We start from the raw sequence: 24,705 nt of genomic DNA on the forward strand, positions 1-24,705 counted from the left end.
TTGCCTATGTACTGGGTAGTACCACGCATGGGTAACTTAGTAAAACAAGAGTAGAAGCAGCGCCCAAGTCAAGGAGGCTCCAGATGATGGCACGTGTACAGTTGGATACGAGCCACGTGTCCAAGTCTGTAACTGCCAGGAGAGAGAAAGTAACCAGGTATATAAGAGTTCTCAACGAACTTTCTAAGGTACGCACGTTCAGATTATACTCTTTACGCTTGCGAGTTATAGAGCTGACTGTGAGAGAGGATTTGCACGGTTCTCGTTCTCTTAGTATTTGGTGATTCGGTCACTGACTTGGGCGTTGGAGTGCGATCGGCCGCAGCGGCGCCGCTCTCTTTCTTTTGCAGGTTCTTGAGGTGGATCTCGAAGAGGAACGGAGGTGTGAAGCGGTGCACACGTCGATCCTTTGACGAGGCAGTTTCCAGCGTTCTGGTCAACAGGCAGGATCATCAGGCGCCCACCGTGGGGCCGTGTAAAACTTGCTCCCATCCACAGCGTGAGTTCTTGGAGGTTTTCGAAGTTTTCTGCGTCGTTGTGTGCTGGTGCAACCATCATTCGCTGTTTGCTTGAAATTTGTTCGGTGAATTCGCGTTTTACACCGTTCGCTCGGGTTTTCGATCGGTGAAGTGAGGTTTTCCTGCTGTTTTCGCGCGATTTGTTCGGTGGAGTTGAGTTCTTTCATCCGTTCGGTTGTCCGCGGGAAGAGCAGTGGTTGCTGGTGAAGTTACAAGTTTCTTTGAAGGTTTACGGTGTTCTTGAGTTTTCTCCCAGAGTTTCGCACAGTTTTTCCGATTGATCGCTGACTCAATCGTCGCTGAAGTAAGTGTTGTCCGCTTCATTCTGTGATTCGCTGAGTTTCATGAGAAAAATGAGAACCAATCGCTCAAGTCCAGTTGCGCCCGTCGCTGCCGAAGGCGCCGCTGCCATGACCATGGCGCAGATGGCAGAGATGATGCGTTCGTTGCAGGCAACTGTGGAAGCCTCACGCATAGAGCAGGCGAGAATGCATGAGGACCTGGTCGCCTCTCGCGCCAGGAATGAGGAGCTCAGCAAGGTGACTGAGGAGCTGCGTCAAGCTCTTCAGGAGCAGCAAGGGCGTTCTTCTGCTGAAGAGGTGGCGCTGTCATCGCCACCTCGCGTTTTCCCTATGCCTTTTGTTCAGGCGATTACTGACACGCCCATTCCTACAAGCGTGGTCCCTGTCAAGGCTGTCTTTACCGGCGTGGAGGATCCAGAGGCCCATCTGACCACGTTCCATACGCAGATGATGTTGTCGGGAGGGTCAGACGCCGTGTACTGCAAGATGTTCGTAAGCACGCTCCAGGGAACGGCGTTGGAATGGTTTGTGAGCCTACCTAACGGCCACATAACCAGTTTCCAGCAGTTCTCGAAGGTTTTCGTCGAGCAATACATCGTGAACAAGGCACCGCCCAGGGTGTCTTATGATCTGTTTGATATAAGGCAGTACCAGGGAGAGTCCCTCAGAGACTACCTGAATCGCTTTGGAGCGCAAATGGTCAGATCGCCGGCCAAAGATGAAGAAATGCTGGTCTACGCATTCAAGAAGGGCGTGCTGCCGGGACCATTCTGCGAGGCCTTGATCAGGGCTCACCCTGCAACGTTTGCTGAAGTCAGGCGACTTGCAGTGGCTCACATCGCCGACGAAAGTGAGGTCGCTGAGAAGAGGGGGAGCGTGGCTCCCGCTAGGCCACGCGCCCAGACCAGAATCCAGCCGCAAAGGGTGTTGGAAACAGCGGCGGAGGCCAGGAAGGACCAGAGGACTCGCCATCCTTACGATAGGAGGAACAAGGGGAGGAGCCAGGGGCGCCAGCAACCAGCACGCCGGGAATACAATCGCCCGCCTAAGCACAAGTTTGTTATGGGATTAGCGGACCTGATCGCCATTCCCAACATATCTGCCAGGTTGAAAGTGCCTGAGAAGGTGGGCGACAAGGTGCTGGGACCAAAGCCAGATGCCTGGTGTGAGTTTCACCAGGGCTTTGGCCACACTTTGGACTCGTGTTTGTCCTTAGGGTATCAGCTCGATGATCTGGTTAAGAGCGGATTCCTAAATGACTATCTGCTGGATAGGAGGACGGGGGGAGCGTCGAGTTCCCAGCCAGGAGGTGGAGAAGCCCAGCAACACGAAATGCCTATCCACGGGGAAATCCACACCATCGCAGGAGGCTTCTAAGGTGGTGGATGCACCGCATCGCAGAGGAAGAAGTACGCGCGGTCGGTGATGATAGTGGATATGTTTGAAGATCATTCGCCGGAAGTGGACATTACGTTCACCAAGAAGGATCTTCGGGACGTTGTGCCCCATGACAACGATCCCATAGTCATTTCGTTGGTTACGGCGGGAAGGAAGGTCCACCGAGTTCTGGTGGACCAGGGAAGTTCGGCAGACGTGATGTTCTGGTCGACTTTCACGCAGCTGGAGTTACCCCTTGACCAGCTAAGGCCCTATGGAGGGTGCCTATATGGGTTCGCTGGTGACCAGGTGGAGGTCAGGGGATATATTGAGCTGAGAACCACGTTTATAGATGAGGCTGGTTCGAGGACGGAGAAAATCAAGTACCTCATCGTAAACGCTCCTTCAGCATATAACATCCTGTTGGGAAGGCCCACGCTTAACAGGATAGGCGCCATTCCGTCGACTCGGCACATGAAGGTAAAGTTGTCGTCTATGGAGGGGGTGGTGATCACGATCAAGTCTGATCAGAAAGAAGCAAAAAAGTGCTATGAGAATAGCCTGAAAAACAAGAGATCAGTGAGTTATGTAACAACCACCCCACCTCCCGGTGTGAAGCCTAGATCGACGGTAGCGGACGAGACCGCCGGAAGGGACGTGGAGATGGTGGACGCTGAGCTAGTGGAGGGAGACGCTGGTTTGGAGGAGGAAGAGGCGCGGAATCGCCCTGAGGAAGCGAGAGAACAGGGAATCGCCAGGGCGGTGATCGCCCGAGAATCGAGGCCAAAACCTGTCGAGCAGTGTCTCGAGAAAGAGATCGGGGGAAAAATCTTCAAGTTGGGAAGATCTCTAGAGGTCGAGCTCCAGGACCAGATCGCCAAGGTGATTGAGCGGCATTTGGACGCGTTTGCATGGTCTGCTTCGGACATGCCCGGGATTGATCCCGACTTCCTGTGCCATCATCTGGCGATGGACAGCTTGGTGAGACCAGTGCGACAAAGAAGAAGAAAATTCAACGAAGAAAGGAGGCAGGCGATTAGAGATGAAACTCAGAAGCTCCTCGCTGCAGGCCACATCAGGGAGGTCCAGTACCCTGAATGGCTGGCGAATGTCGTGCTGGTAAAAAAGAGTAACGGGAAATGGCGCATGTGCGTCGATTTCACCGACCTGAACAAAGCTTGCCCAAAGGATTCGTATCCTTTACCAAGCATAGACGCCCTGGTGGATAGTGCTGCGGGGTGTAAGCTGTTGAGCTTCCTGGATGCCTTCTCGGGGTACAATCAGATTAAGATGCATCCCATGGACAAAAAGAAAACAGCCTTCATGATGGAGAGGTCGTGCTACTGCTACAAGGTGATGCCGTTTGGGCTGAAGAACGCGGGGGCCACGTACCAGAGGCTGATGGATCGAGTACTTGCACCGATGCTGGGAAGGAACGTGCAAGCGTACGTCGATGACATGGTCGTGACCTCGCCGGAAAAGAGCAAGCACGTTGCCGACTTAGAGGAATTGTTCACGACGATCGCCAAGTTCAGATTGAAGTTGAATCCAGAGAAATGTATTTTCGGCGTGGAGGCTGGGAAGTTTTTGGGTTTCCTCTTGACTGAAAGAGGCATAGAGGCCAACCTTGATAAGTGTGCCGCCATCTTGGCGATGAGGAGCCCAGCTACGGTGAAGGAGGTTCAGCAGCTAACAGGTCGGATGGCAGCCCTGTCCCGTTTCGTGTCCGCTAGCGGGGAGAAGGGCCATCCCTATTTTCAGTGCCTGAGGCGCAACAATAAGTTTGTTTGGACGAAAGAGTGCGAGGAAGCTTTCGTCAAGCTGAAGGAGTATCTGGCGAGCCCGCCGGTTCTGTGCAAACCGCTGGCGGGAACCCCTCTCAGGTTGTATTTTGCTGTAACTGAGAGGGCGGTGAGTGCGGTGCTCGCCCAGGATCAAGATCAGGCTCAGAAGCCTATCTATTTTGTGAGCAAGGTGTTGCAGGGCCCCGAAACGAGGTATCAGGCCCTGGAGAAGGCTGCGCTGGCTGTGGTATTTTCGGCGAGGAGGTTGCGCCACTACTTCCATAGCTTCACAATACTGGTGATGACTGACCTGCCCATCCAGAAGGTCTTGAAGAAGCGTGACGTTGCAGGAAGGATGGTGAAGTGGGCAGTAGAATTGTCAGAGTTTGATATCAAATATGAGCCCCGAGGCCCGATTAAGGGGCAAATCTTTGCAAATTTCGTGGTCGAGCTCTCATCTGAGGCAATGCGAGTTGAAGGGGACGATTTCCGTTGGGTACTTTCGGTGGATGGATCGTCGAACCAGCAGGGCAGCGGTGCTGGAGTCATATTGGAAGGACCCAACGGCGTGCTGATCGAACAATCTCTGAGGTTTGCCTTCAAAGCCAGTAACAATCAAGCGGAGTATGAGGCGCTGATCGCCAGAATTTTGCTGGCCAAAGAGATGGGAGCTAGGGTGCTGATGGCTAAGAGTGACTCGCTGCTAGTCACATGGCAAGTAACAGGCATGTTCCAGGCTAAAGATCCACAAATGGCGGCCTATCTGGAATATGTGCAGGAGTTGAAGAGTTCTTTTGCCTCCTTTGAAGTAGTGCATGTGCCCAGAGAGCAGAATGCCCGAGCTGACTTGCTAGCTAAGCTCGCCAGCTCAGGCAAGGGGGGTAGGCAGAGGACGGTGATTCAAGAAACTCTGAAGACGCCGAGAGCATTCGTGGCAGATCACCTGGTCCTTCAAATCAGCAAGTCGACGGAGAAAGCCGCGAGGAGCCATAAGTCCCTAACGCAAGAAACTCTGAGATCGCCGAGAATTAGAGCTTGCTGGGGAGAAAAGGTGAACGTGATGCAGGTCTGCGCTACCCATGAGCCAGACACTTGGATAACCCAGTACAAGCGGTGCCTGGCGGATGGCCTTCTCCCGCTGGATCCGACTGAGGCTAGGAAGGTAAAGAAGAATTCTAGCAAGTACACCCTGATGGCGATCTGTACAGGTTTGGGTTCACTCACCCGCTCCTGGAATGTATACATGGCGAGAAGTGCACGAGAATCATGGCGGAGCTCCACGAAGGTATATGCGGAAGCCACGTCGGGGGTCGAGCTCTGGCCGCGAGGACTCTCCGTGCAGGATACTACTGGCCATCCATGAGAGAAGATTGCAAGAAGTATGCCCAATGTTGCAAACAATGCCAGCAGCACGCCGATTGGCATAAGGCGCCTCCCGAGGAGTTGAAGTCGATTTATAGCCCTTGGCCGTTTCATACCTGGGGAATCGACATCCTAGGACCTTTCCCGCTGGCGATCAGGCATATGAAGTACTTGGTGGTGGCGATTGAATATTTCACCAAGTGGATCGAAGCAGAACCAGTGGCCCAGATCACCGCACACAAGATCGAAGGTTTCGTGTGGAAGAACATCGTGTGCCGGTTTGGAGTGCCTAAACGCCTGGTGTCGGATAATGGGACTCAGTTTGCAAGCCACCTGTTGAAGAAGCTCTGCGAAGGGGTGGGAATTCAACAAGTGTTTGCATCCGTCGAGCACCCTCAGACAAATGGCCAGGTGGAGTCAGCTAATCGGGTGTTGTTGAGAGGTTTGAAGAGAAGGCTAGAAAAAACCAAGGGAAGCTGGGCTGAGGAGGTGCCCCGTATAGTCTGGGCGTACCACACCACCGAGCAGTCAGGAACCCATGAGACCCCGTTCAGTTTGGTCTATGGGTGTGATGCGATGATTCCAGTAGAGATCCAGGAGAGCTCGCCGAGATTCCAGAACTTTGTAGAGGAAGATTCGAATGAAGAGAGAAGGCTGAACCTGGATCTACTAGACGAGGTCAGGGAAGAGGCGAGACTGAAGGCTGAGGCGGTAAAGAGAAGGATTGAGCGAAGGTACAACTCGAAGGTGTTGACAAGGCAATTTAGAGAAGGCGACCTGGTGATGAGAAAAGCCCACCAGTACGAGATGGAGAATAAGTTGTCGCCTAAGTGGACGGGACCGTTCAGAATAACCGAGGCGCTCGGGAATGGCGCCTACCGCTTAGAGACACTGGAAGGGGGGGCGATCCCTCGCACTTGGAACGCCACGCACTTGAAGTTGTATTACAGTTGAGAACTTTTGTAAGTAAAGACGAACACAAAAGTTATTTACGATGTTTCTGATAAAACAGTTTGGAGGGGGCACTCTTTTTTCCCTAAGGAGGGTTTTTAATGAGGCCACCCAATAAAAGAAGAGTTTATGAAGTATAAGGCGTTTTCAGATTGCATGCTTGCTGTTTTCCAGAAAAGTTTTGAAGAAGACCTTGTCACTTATACGTGATTTAAGGCGAGTTAAAGATATTTTGCATGCTTTCTAAAAAGTTTTTAAGTCCTCATCGTTTTTCGGCGATTGGAGGCATCAGTTAAAATTTTTAAGTCCTCATCGTTTTTCGGCGATTGGAGGCATCAGTTAAAATTTTTAAGTCCTCATCGTTTTTCAGCGATTGGAGGCATCAGTTAAAGTTTTTAAGTCCTCATCATTTTTCGGCGATTGGAGGCATCAGTTAAAGTTTTTTAAGTCCTCATCGTTTTTCGGCGATCGGAGGCACCAGTTAAAAGACCTCAACGCCCGCGCGCGTCCCGAGGCATGTAAAAGACCTCCTCGCCGTCGAGCGAGTGCAGGCGAGAAAGAACGAAAAGTCCTCAGTGTTTCTGGGGGCGAGAAGATGTAACCCCTGGGGCAATGTAGAGGCAAGTAAAAGTCCTCAGTGTTTCTGGGGGCGAGAAGATGTAACCCCTGGGGCAATGTAGAGGCAAGAAAAAGTCTTCAGTGCTTCTGGGGGCGAGAAGATGTAACCCCTGGGGCAATGTAGAGGCAAGTAAAAGTCCTCAGTGTTTCTGGGGGCGAGAAGATGTAACCCCTGGGGCAATGTAGAGGCATGATTTAAAGACCTTCTCGCCTATGCGCGAGTTTAGGCAAGATAAAATCCTTCTCGTCTCGAACGAGTTCAGGTATGGTGTTAAGGGTGGACGAAGTTTGGAAGGTGGCTAAGGCAGGCTCGAAGAGAGCGCCTGGCCACCCGGCCTGTGGTCCCGAAGTTCAGGAAGGTAGAGGAGGATCCGAAAGGCGCCTCTACCCCCAGATCAAAGAACAATGGCCAAGGCGTGAAGCCAGAAAGAACCTGATCACCAAGAGCCTCTGGCGACCAGGAAAAGTTCAAACGATGGCGAGAATGTTAAAGGACCCGTTCTGGTGGAGCAGATCGGGAGAAGCAGTGTTTAAACCAGCAGCTGAGTCAAAGTTTGTTGCTTAAGGAATGTTTTTACGATAAGGTTAATTGCCTTAAGTTTACGAATCGATAAAGTGATTGTTGCTTAAAGGTTGAAGTGGTTCGAAGCAGTTAAGTCAAAGATCGTGCCTACGGTTTTGCTAAGACATTTCTTTGAGATTAAACACGCAAGGAAAGTTGAAGCGATTGAAGGAGTCAAAGGAGGAAAAAACGTAGACTTTGTCATTAACAGTAAATAACAGTTCAAAACATATATACAAAAGGACATAAAGTCTATTACAAGTTATAATGCAAGGGAGAGTATGAAAGCGATGGATGAATTAAATTAATCAGTCCTCGGCGGGCACCACTTTTCCATCCACCACTTCATTATCAAGCGACACCATGCTGAGATCCAGGTCGGGGAACAAGCAGGCAAATTGTTCCCGTGCAGCTTCGAATCCTGCGGCCAGAATTTGAGCAGAGTTTAGCTTGAGTTCTTCAATCTGCTTCTGAAGTTCCTCAATCCTCTTCTTGAGATCTTCAGTTTGCTCTTTCAGCTCCTTATTCTGTCGCTCCAGCTCTTCAACTTGTTTCTTGAGTTGTTCATTGGTCTCTTGAGCCTGGAGAAGGTGTTCAGCAACCTTCTTGGATTCCGCTTGCACTTGGGCCAATTCAGCAGCTACCTTTCCCTTCTCTTCATTGGCTTTGGCGAGATCAGCTATGGCGTCGTCCCTTGCCTTTTCCACCTGCCCAAGGAGGGTCTCTCGGTCGGCTGACCTTTTCTCTAGTTTTTGCACCTTGACGGCGTCGGCCTTCATGAGAGCCTCTAGGTCAGCCACCTTGACGCGGTAAGGCACAATCTTGCTCTCTAGTTCGATCTTTTCTTGAGCAAGCTGTTGCACTTTGTGGCGGAGATCTGTGGCCTCTTTGCGCGCCAACCTGAGCTCGATGCTCATTGCGTCCTCCACTCGGGAGTGTTCAATCTCCGCCAGCGTCAAGTTGAAAGACAACTTCTCCACCTCAACCCTCATGGTGCTGTTCTCGGTCTTGAGGTTGAAGAGGTCGTCTTGGAGCCTCCTGGTAGAGCTTTCCACAGCTCTGGTGATGACGGCTGGGATATCTTCTGCTATCGTCTTTAGCTTAGCAGATAGAGGCTCCCACATACTCGTGACCTCAAGGGGGAGGTTTGCTGCTTGTAGAGGCACTAGAGGCGCTGTGGGGGCCTGTTGGGGGTTTTCGTCGCCACCTTCCTTAGCTGGTTCTTCAGTGGGCACTTCTCGGCGTGGTGACGACATCGGGGATTCAGTGATCAGAATCGGTGAGGTATGAGCGACCTCATCCCCGATTGGAGCAACCTCTGCGGCTGAGGCATTTGAAGGGGGACCCCCTCCCGCTGATACATGTGGCGTGGAGGCGCTCGGGGGGTCCTCCATGAAGTTTGGCTCTTGGGCCTCAACCGCGGGTGGCGCAGTGGCTAGCGGGATAGCTTGGAATGGTGAAACAGGAGCTTGTGGGGGTGGCGATGATGGAGGAGGAGCAGGTGTGGATGGTGGCGTTGACGAGGGAAGAGGGGGTGGTGCAGGTGGTGAAGAAGGTGCCACCCTCTTCCTCTTTGTAACGAGGCCATCCTCGGTGACCTCGTCATCTTCTTCCTCATCCTCTTGGACTATCTGGGGAGCCTTCCTCTTAGCCCTCTTAAGGACGAGTTTCTTCCGCTGGGCGGCGGGTTGGACGTCGGAGGATGCTGGTTGCTTAGGTGGCGATCGCCCGTGGACGATGGCTGTCTCCACCACCGAGTTGGGCACTGTTTGAGAACCCGTCGCCAACCCGTGGGTTCGGGCGAGCGCCCTCAGTTCAGCAAGCATACCTTTGCCCAACATGTTATCTGCATGAAATGAAAATGCATGGGTTAACTCAAGGAGAAAACAAGTGCACAAGGCAGTATGCAGCATAGCAGATAATCGGTGCAGGAAAAATAAAACCAAAGTCTTGCGCATAACGCACAAGACGCCCAGAAACAGTCAAATAGCAACAGTATTAAAACAATAGTGAATGTTCTAACCTATTCGAATTTCGAGTTGGTCCTCGTAGAATTCGAAGCAGATCAGGGTGGTGGTAAGGAAGGTGATGTTGGCATCCGCGACCCTTTTCCAGAAAAGGCAGAGATCTCGGTCCAACGCTCCCATGCTGTCAGGACTTTTGGGTCTCCTGAAGTAGCTCTTGGACTCTTTATTCCCCTTGTCCACCCAGTACAAAGGGAAGCCGTCGAGTAGGGAGGCGTCCTTGTCGTTAGGGCGCACTTGGACGAATTTCCCTTTCCAATCTTTATAGGATTGCTGGAAGATAGCAAAGATGGACCTCCCAGCAATCGCGTTCAAGCTAACCCACAGGCGGTCTCCTGGGTGCTTGGCTTCGAAGAGAAATAAAAATACGTCCACGATGCGGGCAGCCCCAGGTGGTCGCACATCACTTGGAAAGCTCGAACAAACGCCCAGCTGTTGGGGTGGAGCTGGGCGGCGGCAATGTTGAGCTCGGTAAGGAGTTCCCTCTCGAATCGGGTGAAGGGAAACTTCAGTTTCACCTTCTTGAATAGTGTTGTGTAGACGAAGCAGAAGGGCCCGTCAGCACTCACTTTGTCATCAACACAAACGGGCAGATCGGGGGAGCAAGGTAGCACTATCATTTTCTCATCGTGCTCCTTATGAAACGATTGGTTGGGCTCATCCCCCTTAGTCAGGCGCAAAACTGCTCCCGCAGTGTTCACAGAAGATGTCTCCCTCAGAAGGGTCGAGTTGGCCCAGGGATACAAGGTTTTGAAGTCTGGCAAGGGAACGGGGGCTCCTCCGGCGATAGGTGGAGTCGCCTGGGCCAGGATAGGACGGGAAGACGCAGGCCTCTCAGCCTGGGAAGATGAAGCGCCACGAACTCGTGGTGGATCGTGTGCTTGAGAAGGGGGGTTTCTTGATGAAGGAGGAGGATTCGGGGTGATCTTTGTGCGAGTCATTGTTGCAGCTGCAAAGGAAGAAGAAAAGGAAAAATGATCAGGGGTTACAAAGGCTGACTCGATCATGGAAGAAAGGTGAAAAACGAACGAACGTAGGTTCGTTGCGATGATTGACGAAGCCCTAAGTTACGTAGAAGGAGAAATGGAAAAAGCAACCCACAGCGTATGCACCAGGCAGTTACAGGATGATGCGAATCGGTTAAAATGCAAGAAAGACCAGCAGAAGAAGGAAAGTAGGTACCTTTTGATGATCAGGAGAACGATGAACGTTGATGGTGATTCAGAATGTTGGAGAGCACTGGGAGTTTTTTGCAGAAGAAGGATAGAGCGTTCGTGAATGCGAGGGAAAGTGGTGGAACAGTATTGAGTGAAAATGGGTTTAAGAGTTTTTTCGAAAATGGGTTTGGGAAGCGCAAACGATAACTGAAGGTAACCGTTGATGAAGCCACGTGTCGAGTGATGAACGAGAGGTTTGGTGGAGCGTCAGAGCAGCAGAAAGTACAACCGCTTGGAATTCTGCGTCAGTGCCATGTGGATCGGTGTTGACGTGACTCTTTCAGTCTTTTCGCTAGACAAGTCTTCGCTTAAGACTGGGGGGCTTGTGTACCGCCCTGGTAGTCGGGAGTGATGACGTGGCATCCCGCTACAGTATAGGCGTGTTGGCAAGGCGCTAGGTTGGCAGAAGGGAAGGAAGTCGAGGGGCTCGTGAAGTCGCCAGTCATTAAGTTGGCGTGTTCCGATCTCAAGCATACCAGAATAGGCGATCACCGGGTTAAAGATGAAGTCGCCAGATGTAAACTCAGGCGACCAAGCGGTTGGAGATCGCCAGAGAAAGCACATCGCCGAAGATGAAGGAGAAGCAGATTATGAAGGCGGCCGGCGAGACCACAGGGAAGGTGTATGAGGGCACCCTAACTCGCCAGTTCCAGTAGAGATCGCACTCCCAAGTTGCCTATGTACTGGGTAGTACCACGCATGGGTAACTTAGTAAAACAAGAGTAGAAGCAGCGCCCAAGTCAAGGAGGCTCCAGATGATGGCACATGTACAGTTGGATACGAGCCACGTGTCCAAGTCTGTAACTGCCAGGAGAGAGAAAGTAACCAGGTATATAAGAGTTCTCAACGAACTTTCTAAGGTACGCACGTTCAGATTATACTCTTTACGCTTGCGAGTTATAGAGCTGACTGTGAGAGAGGATTTGCACGGTTCTCGTTCTCTTAGTATTTGGTGATTCGGTCACTGACTTGGGCGTTGGAGTGCGATCGGCCGCAGCGGCGCCGCTCTGTTTCTTTGCAGGTTCTTGAGGTGGATCTCGAAGAGGAACGGAGGTGTGAAGCGGTGCACACGTCGATCCTTTGTCTTATTTTATTTATTTTATTTTCCATTTATTTTGTTTTTTGTTTATTTGCTTATTTGTTTAGTTTGTTTTTATTGCTTATTTTAAATCTTGAATTATCTTTATTGAATAAATTTCAGTTTTAATTTGTTTGTTTTCTAGTTTATTTATTTTTCAAATAAAAAAGAACTAGAATATTAATTTTGAATTGTGGAAAAAAGAATTTGTGTTTAAATATTAAATAGTGAGATGAATTAGACACATGTTAGAAAAGAAAATATGATTGAATCCCTATTCAAATGTAGTTAAAATTATGATACATGAAAATTTAATAGGATGATTGATTAGGACAGATAATGACAAGACAAAAAGGAATGAGACCATTTAAACCAAGTGAGTGTGTGAACCTTAAACAGTTTTGAGAGTTTTACTGATGAATTGGCAGTTGTGGTTGCTTAATTTTTATTTTTGTTGCATCAAAAAAGAGCATGAAGATGATTGAGGCATTTGTTTGTGTTAATTACGAGCCAAAGCCAAAAAGCCAACCTTTATATTCGAATTTCATGTTTTTTTATATCCCCTTTGGGCCAAGAAATTTTTGTTAATATTGCACCTTAACCTTTAATGATATATTTCCCTACCCTTTAGCATGTTTAAGGAAGCAGAACATAGATGCAATACATATGGAAAAGAGAATGGTTGGTTATGATTGTGAAAGCTCAAAAAGTTGAAAATAGGAATAATCTTTTCCTATTATTGAAAAAAAAAAGAAATAGAAGAAGAAAAAGAAATAGAAAAAAAAAATCATCATGAAAATCATGAAAAGTTAGAAAGAAAATGAGGAAAAATGACATGCAAAGAAAGTGGTGATTAGATAACATATATGTTCTCTATAACTGAATTGTAGGTATGTTCTTATTCTTTAAGATGTGCATTTTGTTATCTAAGAAAAACCAATATTTTTTGGAAGCCCAGCCTCATTACTACCCTGGAAAAAACCTCAAGATTCATGTTTCTAATATTTTTGTGATTTGAAGATGAAATGAAAAGCAACCGTGATTTGTTATGATTCAGTGAAAATAGAGAGAAACACTTACCTGTGAGCATATGAGAAGATATTTCTGGATGAATTGTCATTTGTTTGTTTTGATTTGATCCTGGAAGTTGACTGTGTCTATATTTTTCTATATTTGAATTTGGAAGCATCATAAGTTTCTAATTTGATCTGTTGTTTAGTGAATTAAGCTGTTTGATATTTAAATTCAAATATATTCATTTATTTTGCTTGAGGACAAGCAAGATTCTAAGTTGGGGAGAGTGATAAGTGTCTAATTTCAGTAATATTTCATATTAAAATATAGGCACTTATGAGGATTTATTGCTAATTTACATATAAAATAATCCCTAATTTATGAATTTATACCTTTTTACATTTTTATGAGCTTTATTTGAATAAGAGCATTTTATTTCCAAATTTGGTGTTAATTGAAGATTTCTAGGGAAGATTGAAGATTTGGAATAAAGGAGAATAATTTGAGCTAAAAAGATAAAGCCGTAAGGTCCCAGAATGGAAAAAGATGCAAAGAAAGATTGGGCCTCTTTTATGTTTTATCATTTAGCCCATTAGTGCGACACAGGAAGCAACCTAACCCTAGAAAACTAGGATAAATAGAGGGCTAGAGGCTCAACACTAGTGTGCCAGATTGAGAGGAAAACACCATAGAGTGAATTGTAACCCAATTGGGAGAATGGAAGGTGCTAGAAGTATGCGTGGCTAATTCTACCCTTTGGAATTGGGAGTAATCTGCTCAAACTCTTATGTATTGAGGTGATATCTTATATATTAATATTCAGTTCTTGATTGATTATTGGTATTGTTGTTTTACTTTTAATTTTTCATGACAAATTGAGAATCTTAAATCTGACCGGGAGGTATTTTTAGGGTTCGAACCTAAACAACAATACTTAACATATTTGAGTGCTAGGAATAGACTTGAAATGTTAATGGCTATTAAACGTCTGAGCTTCGTTCTAAGTTGTTCTTATAATTATGCGAGGGATCGATAGTTAGGGGACATTCTTAAGGATTTTATATGCGAGGAATCTATATAAATGATTTTTATACGGGCATCAATTTCAATCAAAGAACTTATTATTGACATGCTAATCAAAATACTTGAGAGTGAGAGAGATGATACTATTCCTTATTTTTTAATTGAAACAACTAATTCTTTGTCTGCTTTCTTATTGATCAGTGCCAACACAATTAATTCAAAACTCTTTTAATTGTTCTGTTTTTATATTTAGCGATTATTGTACTCGATAATTCACTGTTTCTTGCGGGATCGATATTTGTCCTTAGGGACAATTATTACTTCTAACAAACGCGGTGCACTTGTCGTACAAAGTCATCACTAGGGAGAAACATCAAAGAACACACCTCCGTATCGGAGAATCGTGAATAGATGCTCTAAAGGTGGTTGAATAACTGAGTAACTGATTTCTCTGTAATTGCCTATGCGTACAGTGAGTTCGCGAGCAAGCAACTAGAGTGTGTGTGTAAACTGAGTCTGGATCCTTGTCTCAAACGTCTAAAGCTTCTTTTAAACGTCTAAAGCATTCAAAGCGTCTTAAAGTGCATTTAAAGCGTCTTAAAGCGCATGTAAGGGGTTTAAAAACGTTCAACGCATTTAAAACGTTCAAAGCATTTAAAGCGCTTAAAGTGCTTTAAAGCGTTCGAAACGTAAACTGAATAAAAACGTACATTAGCAAACTTTCAGGGCAACGCGTACACCCTGATGATTCGGTACTTACTGCCACGTGTTCTTCTGTCTTGATCGCTATTCTACGTGGAGGGCCTTACAGCGCCGTAACCCAACTTAGGGATAATCCATCGTGTAAGTCCTCCTTTCTCGAAGTGCATCTGGCGCAAGGGGTGACTTTCTGGGGGCCAACTCATGCCCCCCAACCTCTAGCCACTCGCCCTGGGAGTGTATCTACCTTCCTCTCATACCACGCACATGGTTCGCCCCTGGGCGTGGCCCTCTCATGGGTCGTATCTGTCCTAGGGGTCTCCTAGAGGTGGCGTGGGTACTTCACGAGTCAGGTTACCCCTACTGGTACTAGAACTATGGCCTTGAAGCCACCTATCTCTTACTGCTCCGAGGTACTGAGGCCTCTCGTGGTGTCGCCCCCTCCACGGTCTTTCCTACCCGTGGGTATCGGAGGGTGACACCGTCGACGCCTTAACCTGGCGACGCCTCCTCCTGGCGACACCTTAACCTGGCGACGCCTACACTTGGCGACGCCTCACCCTGGCGACGCCTTAATCGGTCAACCTGTTAACTTTCCTCCATGGGCTCCCTAGATGGGTCCCACCACACATTTGACTTTGACTTTGACTTTGGTCAACGCCCGGGGACGGGACGGTACAAGTTTAGAGGTTGTTTAAGAGTAGGCTTTTTGCTGGGTAACTCACCTCTTAACCCCTGACTATGTGATAAGAGCAAGCACAAATTTTCTGAAACTGGTTTTCACATGTTTTGCAAACCCTTACTGCATAAAAATAAATTTGTTCTTTTCTAAAGGAATGGATTGTTTTTTAAACTGATGCATTGACTAAGTCTTTCGAAAATTAGGTTTTGTGCATCAAGTATTTTGACTAAGTCTTCACTCTTTCAAAACGACTGTGTTTCAATAGTTAAATCTTTTCTCTTAACGTTTTGAAAAATAAATCTGTTCATCTATAAATGAATAGATTCCTTTTTGTCTGGTGCCATGTTTATCTTAAAAGGTTTTTTTTTCGTTTTGTCCTTACACCAGAGTGGTTGACTGAGTCTCCTTCACATAACAGATTCTCTAACTGCTTTTGAAAATAAATCTGTTCATTTTATTTTCAATATGTTCTTTTTACAACAACTTTAACTATTTTTTGAAAATCTGTTATAAGTTGTTTTTCTATAAAAAGAAAAATTGTTCCTGTTTTTAAGTGTGAATCATACATTTGAGAAAACAAGTTTTACATCAGAGAATTAAGGATTTACAGAGAATTAGCATGTGTTCTTGAAAGATTTCAAAAATCAAAAGTGTGCTTGTTCTTGTTTGGTTCTAAGGCTGGGTGAGAGGTGCTGCTACTGTGTGAGCAATCTGTTCTACTGGTCTAAGGCAGATTTCTGCATCCTCTATCAGGTGTATTCGTTTCATATTTCTTTTCTTGTAAAAGTGTGATTGTAAACTCTTCTTGATAGGGTTTCTTGAAGAGTGTGTGTGCTGAAATAGTGTTTTTCAGCAAGTGTGACAAGTTTCTTGTACGGTTCAAGAACAGTGGTTGTGTAAGTGTGTTTGGTACATTTTGTTTAGTGGATTTCACCTTAGATTAGGTGAGACTGGATGTAGCTCATTTGAGTGAACCAGTATAATTGTTGTCTGTTCATTTCTCTTCATCCCTGCACTCGAATTCTTGCTTATCTGTTAATCTGCCAGAAATTGAATCTGTTCAATTAAAAATAAATTTGTTTTTTCTGGGCTTGTTCATACAGTTCTTATTTTCTAGAAAATCAGTTTGGTTCTGTGAAGAAGATATATGATCTGTTAAATACAACTGGAACAGGTTGATTGTGATAGGTTACCTAATTGATTGTCAAGCTAATAATTGAACCTTAATCACTTGCTTAAAAATTGAAGGTCACTGTTTTTGCTGTTCACAGTTTTCCCTTTAAAATCAGTGTGTGTGTGGCTTGCAAATTAATCTGTATAATCTCAAGATTAACTTGGCTGATCTAAACGTTTTCAAACATAAACAGTGTCAAAATAAATTTGTTCATTGCCAAATAAATTGATTTATTTTCTGTGTACTGTGATAAAAACTGATTCTGTGCGAAACTTTTCAAAGGTCAATTCACCCCCTTCTTGAACTTTGACACTATTGAACCCAACAATTGGTATCAAGAGCGAGGACTTGTATTTTAATCAAGTTTGTTTGCAATAATGTATGAGTTTAAAGCGCTTTTTGCTGAGGGATCTTCTGTTAGTAGACCACCTATGTTCAATGGAATGAATTATGTCTTTTGGAAAATTAGAATGAAAATTTTCATGGAATCTATTGACTCGTTTATTTGGGAGGCTGTGGTCCATGGACCCTATGTGCCAATGCAGGTTGTCAAGGATGAAGAAGTGGTAAAGCCAAGATCTGAATGGAATGAGACCGAAAGGAAGAAGGCTCAATATGATCTTGTGGCCATGAACATCATAACCTCCTCATTAACAATGGATGAGTTCTTCAAGATATCCAATGTAGTTCAGCTAAGGAGATGTGGGAGGTCTTGGAAGTCACTCACGATGGTACTGAAGATGTGAAAAGGTCAAGAAAACATTCTCTCATCCAAGAATATGAATTGTTTAGAATGCAATCCGAGGAGAGCATTGCTGATGTGCAGAAAAGGTTCACTCATATTGTGAATCACTTTACTGGTTTGGGAAAGGAATTTGACAGAAAGGAACTCAACATAAAAGTGATGAAGTGCCTCGATAAAAGCTGGCAACCCAAGGTGACTGCCATATCAAAAAGTCGTGATCTGTTAAAGCTGTCAACTGCTGCACTCTTTTGGAAATTAATGGAGCATGAGCTGGAGCTCAAGAGACTCAAAGAGCAGGAAACAGTGGAAAGAAAACCCAAAGGACTTGCACTGAAAGCAAGTGAACAAAATGAGATCAGTGAGGAAAAAGAAGATGCTGAACATGATGATACAATCAGCCTACTTACAAAGAGATTCAGGAAATTCCTGAAGAAGAAAAGCAGAGATAGGAACCAGCAGAAAAGAAGGTATCCTAAACCTAATGACTCAAATTCCTCTAACTATACTTGCTTTGGCTGTGGCAAAACAGGGGACATCAAAATGGATTGTCCAAACAATCAATCAAAGGACAAATCTGCCAGCAAGAAGGTTGAAAGGAGCAAGGGGAGAAGAGCTTACATTTCGTGGGAAGAGAATGAAGTATCTTCAACCAGCAGCTCTTCAACTGAAAGTGAGGAAAACAATATGTGCTTCATGGTGAAAGATGAAGGGTCAATCTCTGATTCAGTAAGTGAATTCTCTATGGAATCTGATAACTATGATCAATTGCTTGCTGCTTTCAAGGAAACACATGATAAAGCAAATAGGCTAGCTGTAATATGCAGTAAGTTGCAAAAGTTAAATAATGTGCTTGCACCTAAAGTAAAAACACTTGAGGAAGAACTGCATAAGGCCAAAACAAATTTGGTAAGCCTTGAACTAACATGATTGCATGCCTCTATTAAAACCTGTGAAAACTGCAAAAAAATTGGAAAAACAAGTGGAGTATTTGCTAAAATCCCTTTCCAATTTCACCAAGGGAAGAGAGAACCTTGAGTCTCTCCTTGGCTCACAAAATGTTGTTTTCAATAAGAATGGTATTGGTTATAACCCTGGAAATGTAACCAATGTCAAAAAGCTTTCAAGTTTTTTTGTTCCAGCAAAATCAGGTTTTTCAGCTTTTAACAGTGGCAAAAAGGCATCTCATGTAACCTGTTTTTACTGCATGAAATCTGGTCATACCTCTAGGTCATGCATTGTTAGAAAGCATCTTGTTCCTAAAAATTTAGCAAAATGGCTACCAAAGGGAAGGTTTTAATTTGTGTTGGACCCTATACTAAAAAGGGTACCATTTGTATCATCTTTGTTCTGTTTTGCAGAAAGGCAGCAAGAAAAATCAATGGTACTTGGACAGTGGCTGTTCCAATATGACTGGAGATCTTACAAAATTCACTAGCTTGAAGCTCAAAACATAGGGACATGTAACCTTTGGTGATACACACTAATCACTTAAATAAACTGAAATCTAAAGATCTTGTTTCTGGTTTACCTAACATTAAATTTCAAGATAACAGGCTTTGTGATGCTTGTGTGAAAGGTAAACAAATCAGATCCTCTTTCAATTCAAAAGACATTGTTTCTACAAAAAATCCATTGGATGTATTGTATATGGACTTATTTGGACCCTCTAGAGTTGCTAGCTTGGCTGGAAATTTGTATGATTTAGTTGTTGTGGATGACTACTCTAGATTTACATGGACTTTGTTTCTTGCACATAAAAATGATGCTTACAATGCTTTTTAGAAATTAGCAAAGGTTCTGCAGAATGAAAATGGTTGTTGCATAAAATCAATTCGAAGTGATCATGGCGGAAAGTTTCAGAATGCTAGATTTGAAAGGTTCTGTGAGAAGCATGGGATATCACATACCTTTCCAGCCCCTAGGACTCCCCAACAAAACGGTGTAGTTGAAAGAAAAAACAGATCACTAGAAGAACTAGCTAGAACCATGTTAAATGAATCTAAGCTTCCTAAGTATTTTTGGGCAGATGCTGTCTATACTGCATCTTATGTGTTAAACAGAACCTTAATTAGACCCATTCTTAAGAAAACTCCATATGAATTGTATAAGGGCAAGAAACCTAGTGTGAGCCACCTTAGAGTGTTTGGGTGTAAATGCTTTGTATTGAATAATGGCAAAAAGAATTTAGGTAAGTTTGATGCTCAATTTGATGAAGGTGTGCACATTGGTTATGCTTTGAATGGTCATGCATATAAAGTCTTCAATAAAAGATTGCTCATTGTAGAAGAATCAATGCATGTTGTATTTGATGAAGCAGATCATAGCATATATAAAACTGTTGTTGATGATCTTCACTGTGATGACTTTAAATCTATTTTAAATCAAAATGAATCGATTCATATTGATACTACTGACTCACTTGCTATGTAAGAACCTACTGTGTCTGCAGGTTTGCCAAAAGAATGGAAAACCCCAAGAGACCTAACCCTTGATAATGTCATTGGGAACATTGAGAAGGGAGTATCAACTAGAAAATCCTTGAATAACTTCTGTGAAACAATGGCCTTTGTATCTCAAGAGGAACCCAAAAATCTGAATGAAGCCCTCAAGGACAGTAACTGGATTCTTGCCATGCAAGAGGAGCTGAATCAATTTGCTCCTAATGAGGTCTGGACTCTTGTTCCTAGAGTACCTGAGATGAATATAATTGGAACAAAATGGGTATTCAGAAATAAGATGGATGAGCATGGGGTGATTACTAGAAATAAGGCTAGGCTAGTGGCTAAAGGGTATAATCAAGAAGAAGGAATAGACTATGATGAGACATATGCACCAGTGGCTCGGCTAGAAGCTGTTAGATTGCTGCTTGCCTTCTCCTGCATCAAAGGGTTAAAGCTATTCCAAATGGATGTGAAGAGTACCTTCTTGAATGGTTATATAAATGAAGAGGTATTTGTTTCACAACCACCAGGTTTTGAAGACCATCAGCATCCAGGACACGTGTTCAAACTCAAAAAGGCTCTCTATGGGCTTAAGCAAGCTCCTAGGCAATGGTATGAGAGGCTAAGTGATTTCCTCACGTCACAAGGCTATGACAGAGGCACATCAAATAAGACCTTGTTCATCAAGAAGAAAGGGCATAACACAATTCTAGTACAAGTATATGTGGATGACATCATTTTTGGATCAAACAATGGAGAATAATGTGAAACTTTTGTGGAAATCATGAAGAGTGAGTTTGAAATTTCAATGATGGGTGAGTTGAACTATTTTCTAGGCTTGCAGGTCAAACAACTCAAGGATGGCATTTTCTTGAATCAAGCCAAGTATTGCAAGGATCTGCTGAGAAAATTTTGAAATGGACAAGTGCAAACCAATCAGCACACCCTTCTCAACTAGCTATCACTTAGATCATGATGAAGCTGGAATTCCTGTTGATGAAACCAAATACAGAGGACTCATAGGATCTCTATTGTATCTCACTGCCAGCAGGCCTGACATAATGTTTGCAGTATGCATGTGTGCTCGGTTTCAATCTGCTCCTAAAAGAATCACACTACAATGCTGCCAAAAGGATTTTGAAATATTTGCAAGGAACTAAAGAAGTTGGCTTGTGGTATCCAGGTAACATTTCATTAAGTTTGACTGGCTATTATGATTCAGACTTTGCAGGTTGCAAAATTGATAGGAAGAGCACCAGTGGTACCTGTCACTTGCTTGGATCAAGCTTGATCTCATGGCAATGCAAAAAACAGGCATGTGTTGCTCTCTCCACTGCTGAAGCAGAGTACATTGCAGTAGGGAGTTGATGTGCTCAAACCATATGGCTAAGACAACAATTGAATGACTTTGGTATCTTACTTAACCATATACCTCTGTTGTGTGATAACACAACTGCAATCAACTTAACCAAAAATCATGTCATGCATTCAAGAACCAAACACATTGAAATTAGGCATCACTTTCTAAGGGAACACATATCTAATGGAACATGTGAGATTAAGTTCATTGGTACATATTTACAACTTGCAGATTTGTTCATAAAACCATTGGCTAAGGATAGGTTTAATTTTCTGCTAAATGAATTGGGAATTATAAATGTCAATTGTACCTCGCAGTGAAAAATTAAATATGTTTTCTCCAAGATTTATTTCAAGCTTTGGTTTGACTTGTCTAAGAGTGGAATAGGATTGTTGTGTAATTTTGAAATTCAATCTGTATCAAATATGATCAATCCTTTGTCTCTCTTGAACACTATAATTCTGTTAACTTGTTTAGTGTAGATACATAGGGTGTTCTGTGATCTGTAGAGTGTGGTTTGCCAAAGGAGGTGTGTGTTCTTGAAGAGTTCAAGATCACCTCTTTGGTATGTGGTTTGTAGTCAAAGTTGTTGATTGCTTAGTGCAATACCCAGTGGTTTCTGGTGATTGGATGTAGCTCTTGGTATAAGAGTGAACCAGTATAATCTGTTGTGTGATTCTTTATATCCTTACTCTCATTTAAATATGTTTTGACTTGTTCTCATTGAATGCTGGTAAAAACAACCGGTTGAATCACAAACAACCGATTGAATTTCTAGAAACTTAATAAAACATATTTGTTTCTTGGCTAACTTCATTCTTTTCACTTTGAGTCTTCATTGGGTTTCTCTATACCTTCAAAGGTTGCGAATTTTTTTTTAAAACAATTCACCTCCCCCTATTGTTTAAGGCCTACAATTCTAACACTGGACACGAACTTAACCAAGAGGTTAAGTAAGTGTGAAGGTTCACTTCCAAAGGCAAAAAGGAAAATCACATAATAAGGTAACAATGATGCAAAGTGTGGAAATGAAAAGACATGAAAGTAAACACAATAACATGATGGAAACCGAATTGGAGAAAAAGCAAAAAAACAAGTATAGGAAGCACAAATGAAAGTGGCGTTATGGAATGGTAGAAAGGATGAAATAAAGAATGCTTATGGTGGGAATTGAGAATGGACACGCAACTTGGAGTATGGTTTCTCCAAGATGATTGTAGGACGATCGCCACTTGTGATGGAGATCAAGTAAAAGAGGATTTCACTAATGGAGGAAGAGGCCATCCACCCAAGCATTTCAAGTTCTTCCTTCTAGTCTTCTAAAAAATTAATGAAGAATTAAATAAAGAGAGGACCAAGCCTAAAGCCAACAAGAAGACTACAAGCATTCAAGAATGGGCTCCAATTAATATCTCTCTTTATAGTTTCTTTTGTATAAATTTGTAAAAAATATAGAATAGATTTAGGATGTGCTAAAAAGGGAAACCTTAGAGACATCTCCATTGTATAGCACTTTAGGCGTTAGTTTTAGGAAAAATCTAGAAAGGTGTCTCTTCACACTCCTTTAGGGGCTAGAATAGAAGGAGTTAGAAGGCAACCTTTCAAGCTTCTCTTGTACATTTGTGACCAACCCTCTCTATTATAAAAGGGGTGCTTAGGTCTTTGAAATAATAAGATTGATTTTTTAGAGTAAAGAACCTCTACCAATTTGGTGAGTGAGTGAGAGAGACTTGTGTCTTCTTCTCTTATAGTCTTATCTTGAGTGAATTCTTGGGCTCTCAAGTGGCGGCAACAACACTCATCTTGAAGCCAACCATCCTTCAAGTGGCGTGCACATTCCAAGAGCTTCATCCACATAAGTCCATTTTCCCTTCATTCCAAATTACCCATTTTTGTTCTATTTGTTTGTTTTCACTTTCAATCGGTGCAATTTCTTCCTTATGATGTCCTCTTTCATTTGCTGCACTTACATTCAATTTTAATCGGTGAAAATTGGTTGTTCTTGCTGTTTTGGTCACGTCCTCCATGGGTATAAACGCTATATGTTGTGTTCTTGAGTTTCTATCCATGGGTTTGTTGTTCAAAATGGGTTTCTATGTGAGTTTGGCTTGGTTTTTTGTGTTTTGGTGAGTTCTTAATGTTAAGAACATTGATCCAATTCTTAAGTCTTATCTTGAGTCGTATCTATCCCAAGGGTCTCCCTGAGGTGGCCTGGGTACTTCACGAGTCAGGCTACTCCCTACTGGCGCTAGTACTATGGCCTTGAAGCCACCTTTCTCTTCTCTTTATTACTGTTCTGAGCTAGGCGGGCCCGAAGCCTCCCGTGGTGTCACTCCCTCCATGGTCTTTCCTACCCATGGGTATCGGGGAGTAACATTGCTGATGACTTGCTTGGCGACGCCTTACCTTGGCGACGCCCTTATCTTGGCGACGCCTTATGTAGTCACTCTGTTGACTACCTTCTTTGAGCCCTTCGTGTGGTCCCACCATATGTTGACCTTGGCCCTGACGTTGACTTTGACTTTGACTCTGGTCGACGCCCGGGGACGGGACGGTACAGAACACTTGTTGAAGTTCCAAAGGCTTCCTCAAGGACATAGGATGGTAGATGAATACTTTAAAGATTTTGAAACAACTTTGACTAAAATTAATATGCATGCTAATGAAGAGTCAAAGATAAAATGGTTTGTACGTGGTTTGAGAAGAGATATTAGAGAATTTGTAGAATTAAATGAGTACTCTGTTTTAAAGAAAGTGCTCCGCATAGCCATCAAGGTGGAATTATATCTTTTGAAAACAACTTTCAAAAATACTCATGATGATGGTTTCTACAACTCTTCTAGGAAGGATGCAAACAAAATTTCTACTCGAATTTCTCCTTCCAATTTTTCCAAACAAACCACTTCAAAAAAAGTTTCTACTCCAAATCCTTCTACTCCTAAGTCACCTACCAAAACTTCAAAAATGAATATTTTAAATGTTTAGGTTTTGGGCACATAGCTCTTCATTGTCCACTAAAACAAACCTTCATGATAAACAAGGTAAAACAAGACCTAACTCCACCACCTACCAAAAGAGAAAATGATAAAGACAAAAAAGGCCAAGATGACATGGGTCTTCCTTCCTTTCACCTTCAATGTGTTTTCCTTCCTTTTCTTTTTCATTACCAAAGGTTCTTACTTCACCACCATATTGGTTAAAGAATGTTAGGGATGATTTTTTTCATACCTCCTAATGGTTTTCACCATTTAAGAGGACTTTTTCCAAAAAATATCATCATTCCCAAACAATTTTTTCCAACTTGGTCTGTCTATAGGACCTCCTTTTTTGAACTCCCACTGCTTACAAATTCTAAGTCATGTTTTCCTTTTTCTTATTCACTTGTTAATTTTGATAGTAAACTGACTTTGTTATATGCAGAGATTCAGAATTCGTGGACGAATTCTCTCTAACTCGGGGAGCATGAAGGAGATCAAGTAAGAGAGGATTTCACTAATGGAGGAAGAGGCCATCCACCCAAGAATTTAAAGTTCTTCCTTCTAGTCTTCTAAAAAATTAAAGAAGAATTAAATAAAGAGAGGACCAAGCCTAAAGCCAACAAGAAGACTACAAGCATTCAAGAATGGGCTCCAATTAATATCTCTCTTTATAGTTTCTTTTGTATAAATTTGTAAATAATATAGAATAGCTTTAGGATGTGCTAAAAAGGGAAACCTTAGAGACACCTCCATTGTATAGCACTTTAGGCGTTAGTTTTAGGAAAAATCTAGAAAG

The 24,705-nt window shown here is 43.8% G+C and overlaps 1 protein-coding gene across 1 annotated transcript; it reads left to right on the forward strand.

The window, feature by feature from the left end:
- Positions 1-16,762: 16,762 nt before the first annotated feature.
- LOC137817494 (uncharacterized) lies at positions 16,763-20,939 on the forward strand. Its single transcript, XM_068620774.1, has 7 exons — positions 16,763-17,116; positions 17,257-18,036; positions 18,149-18,316; positions 18,913-19,486; positions 19,580-19,851; positions 20,102-20,183; positions 20,794-20,939. The coding sequence occupies exons 1-7, from the start codon at positions 16,763-16,765 to the stop codon at positions 20,937-20,939; spliced, it is 2,376 nt and encodes a 791-aa protein (XP_068476875.1).
- The last annotated feature ends 3,766 nt before the right edge of the window (positions 20,940-24,705 follow it).

This window comes from Phaseolus vulgaris, unplaced genomic scaffold, assembly GCF_000499845.2.
Source record: "Phaseolus vulgaris cultivar G19833 unplaced genomic scaffold, P. vulgaris v2.0 scaffold_88, whole genome shotgun sequence".
In the NCBI taxonomy this organism is placed as follows: domain Eukaryota; kingdom Viridiplantae; phylum Streptophyta; class Magnoliopsida; order Fabales; family Fabaceae; genus Phaseolus; species Phaseolus vulgaris.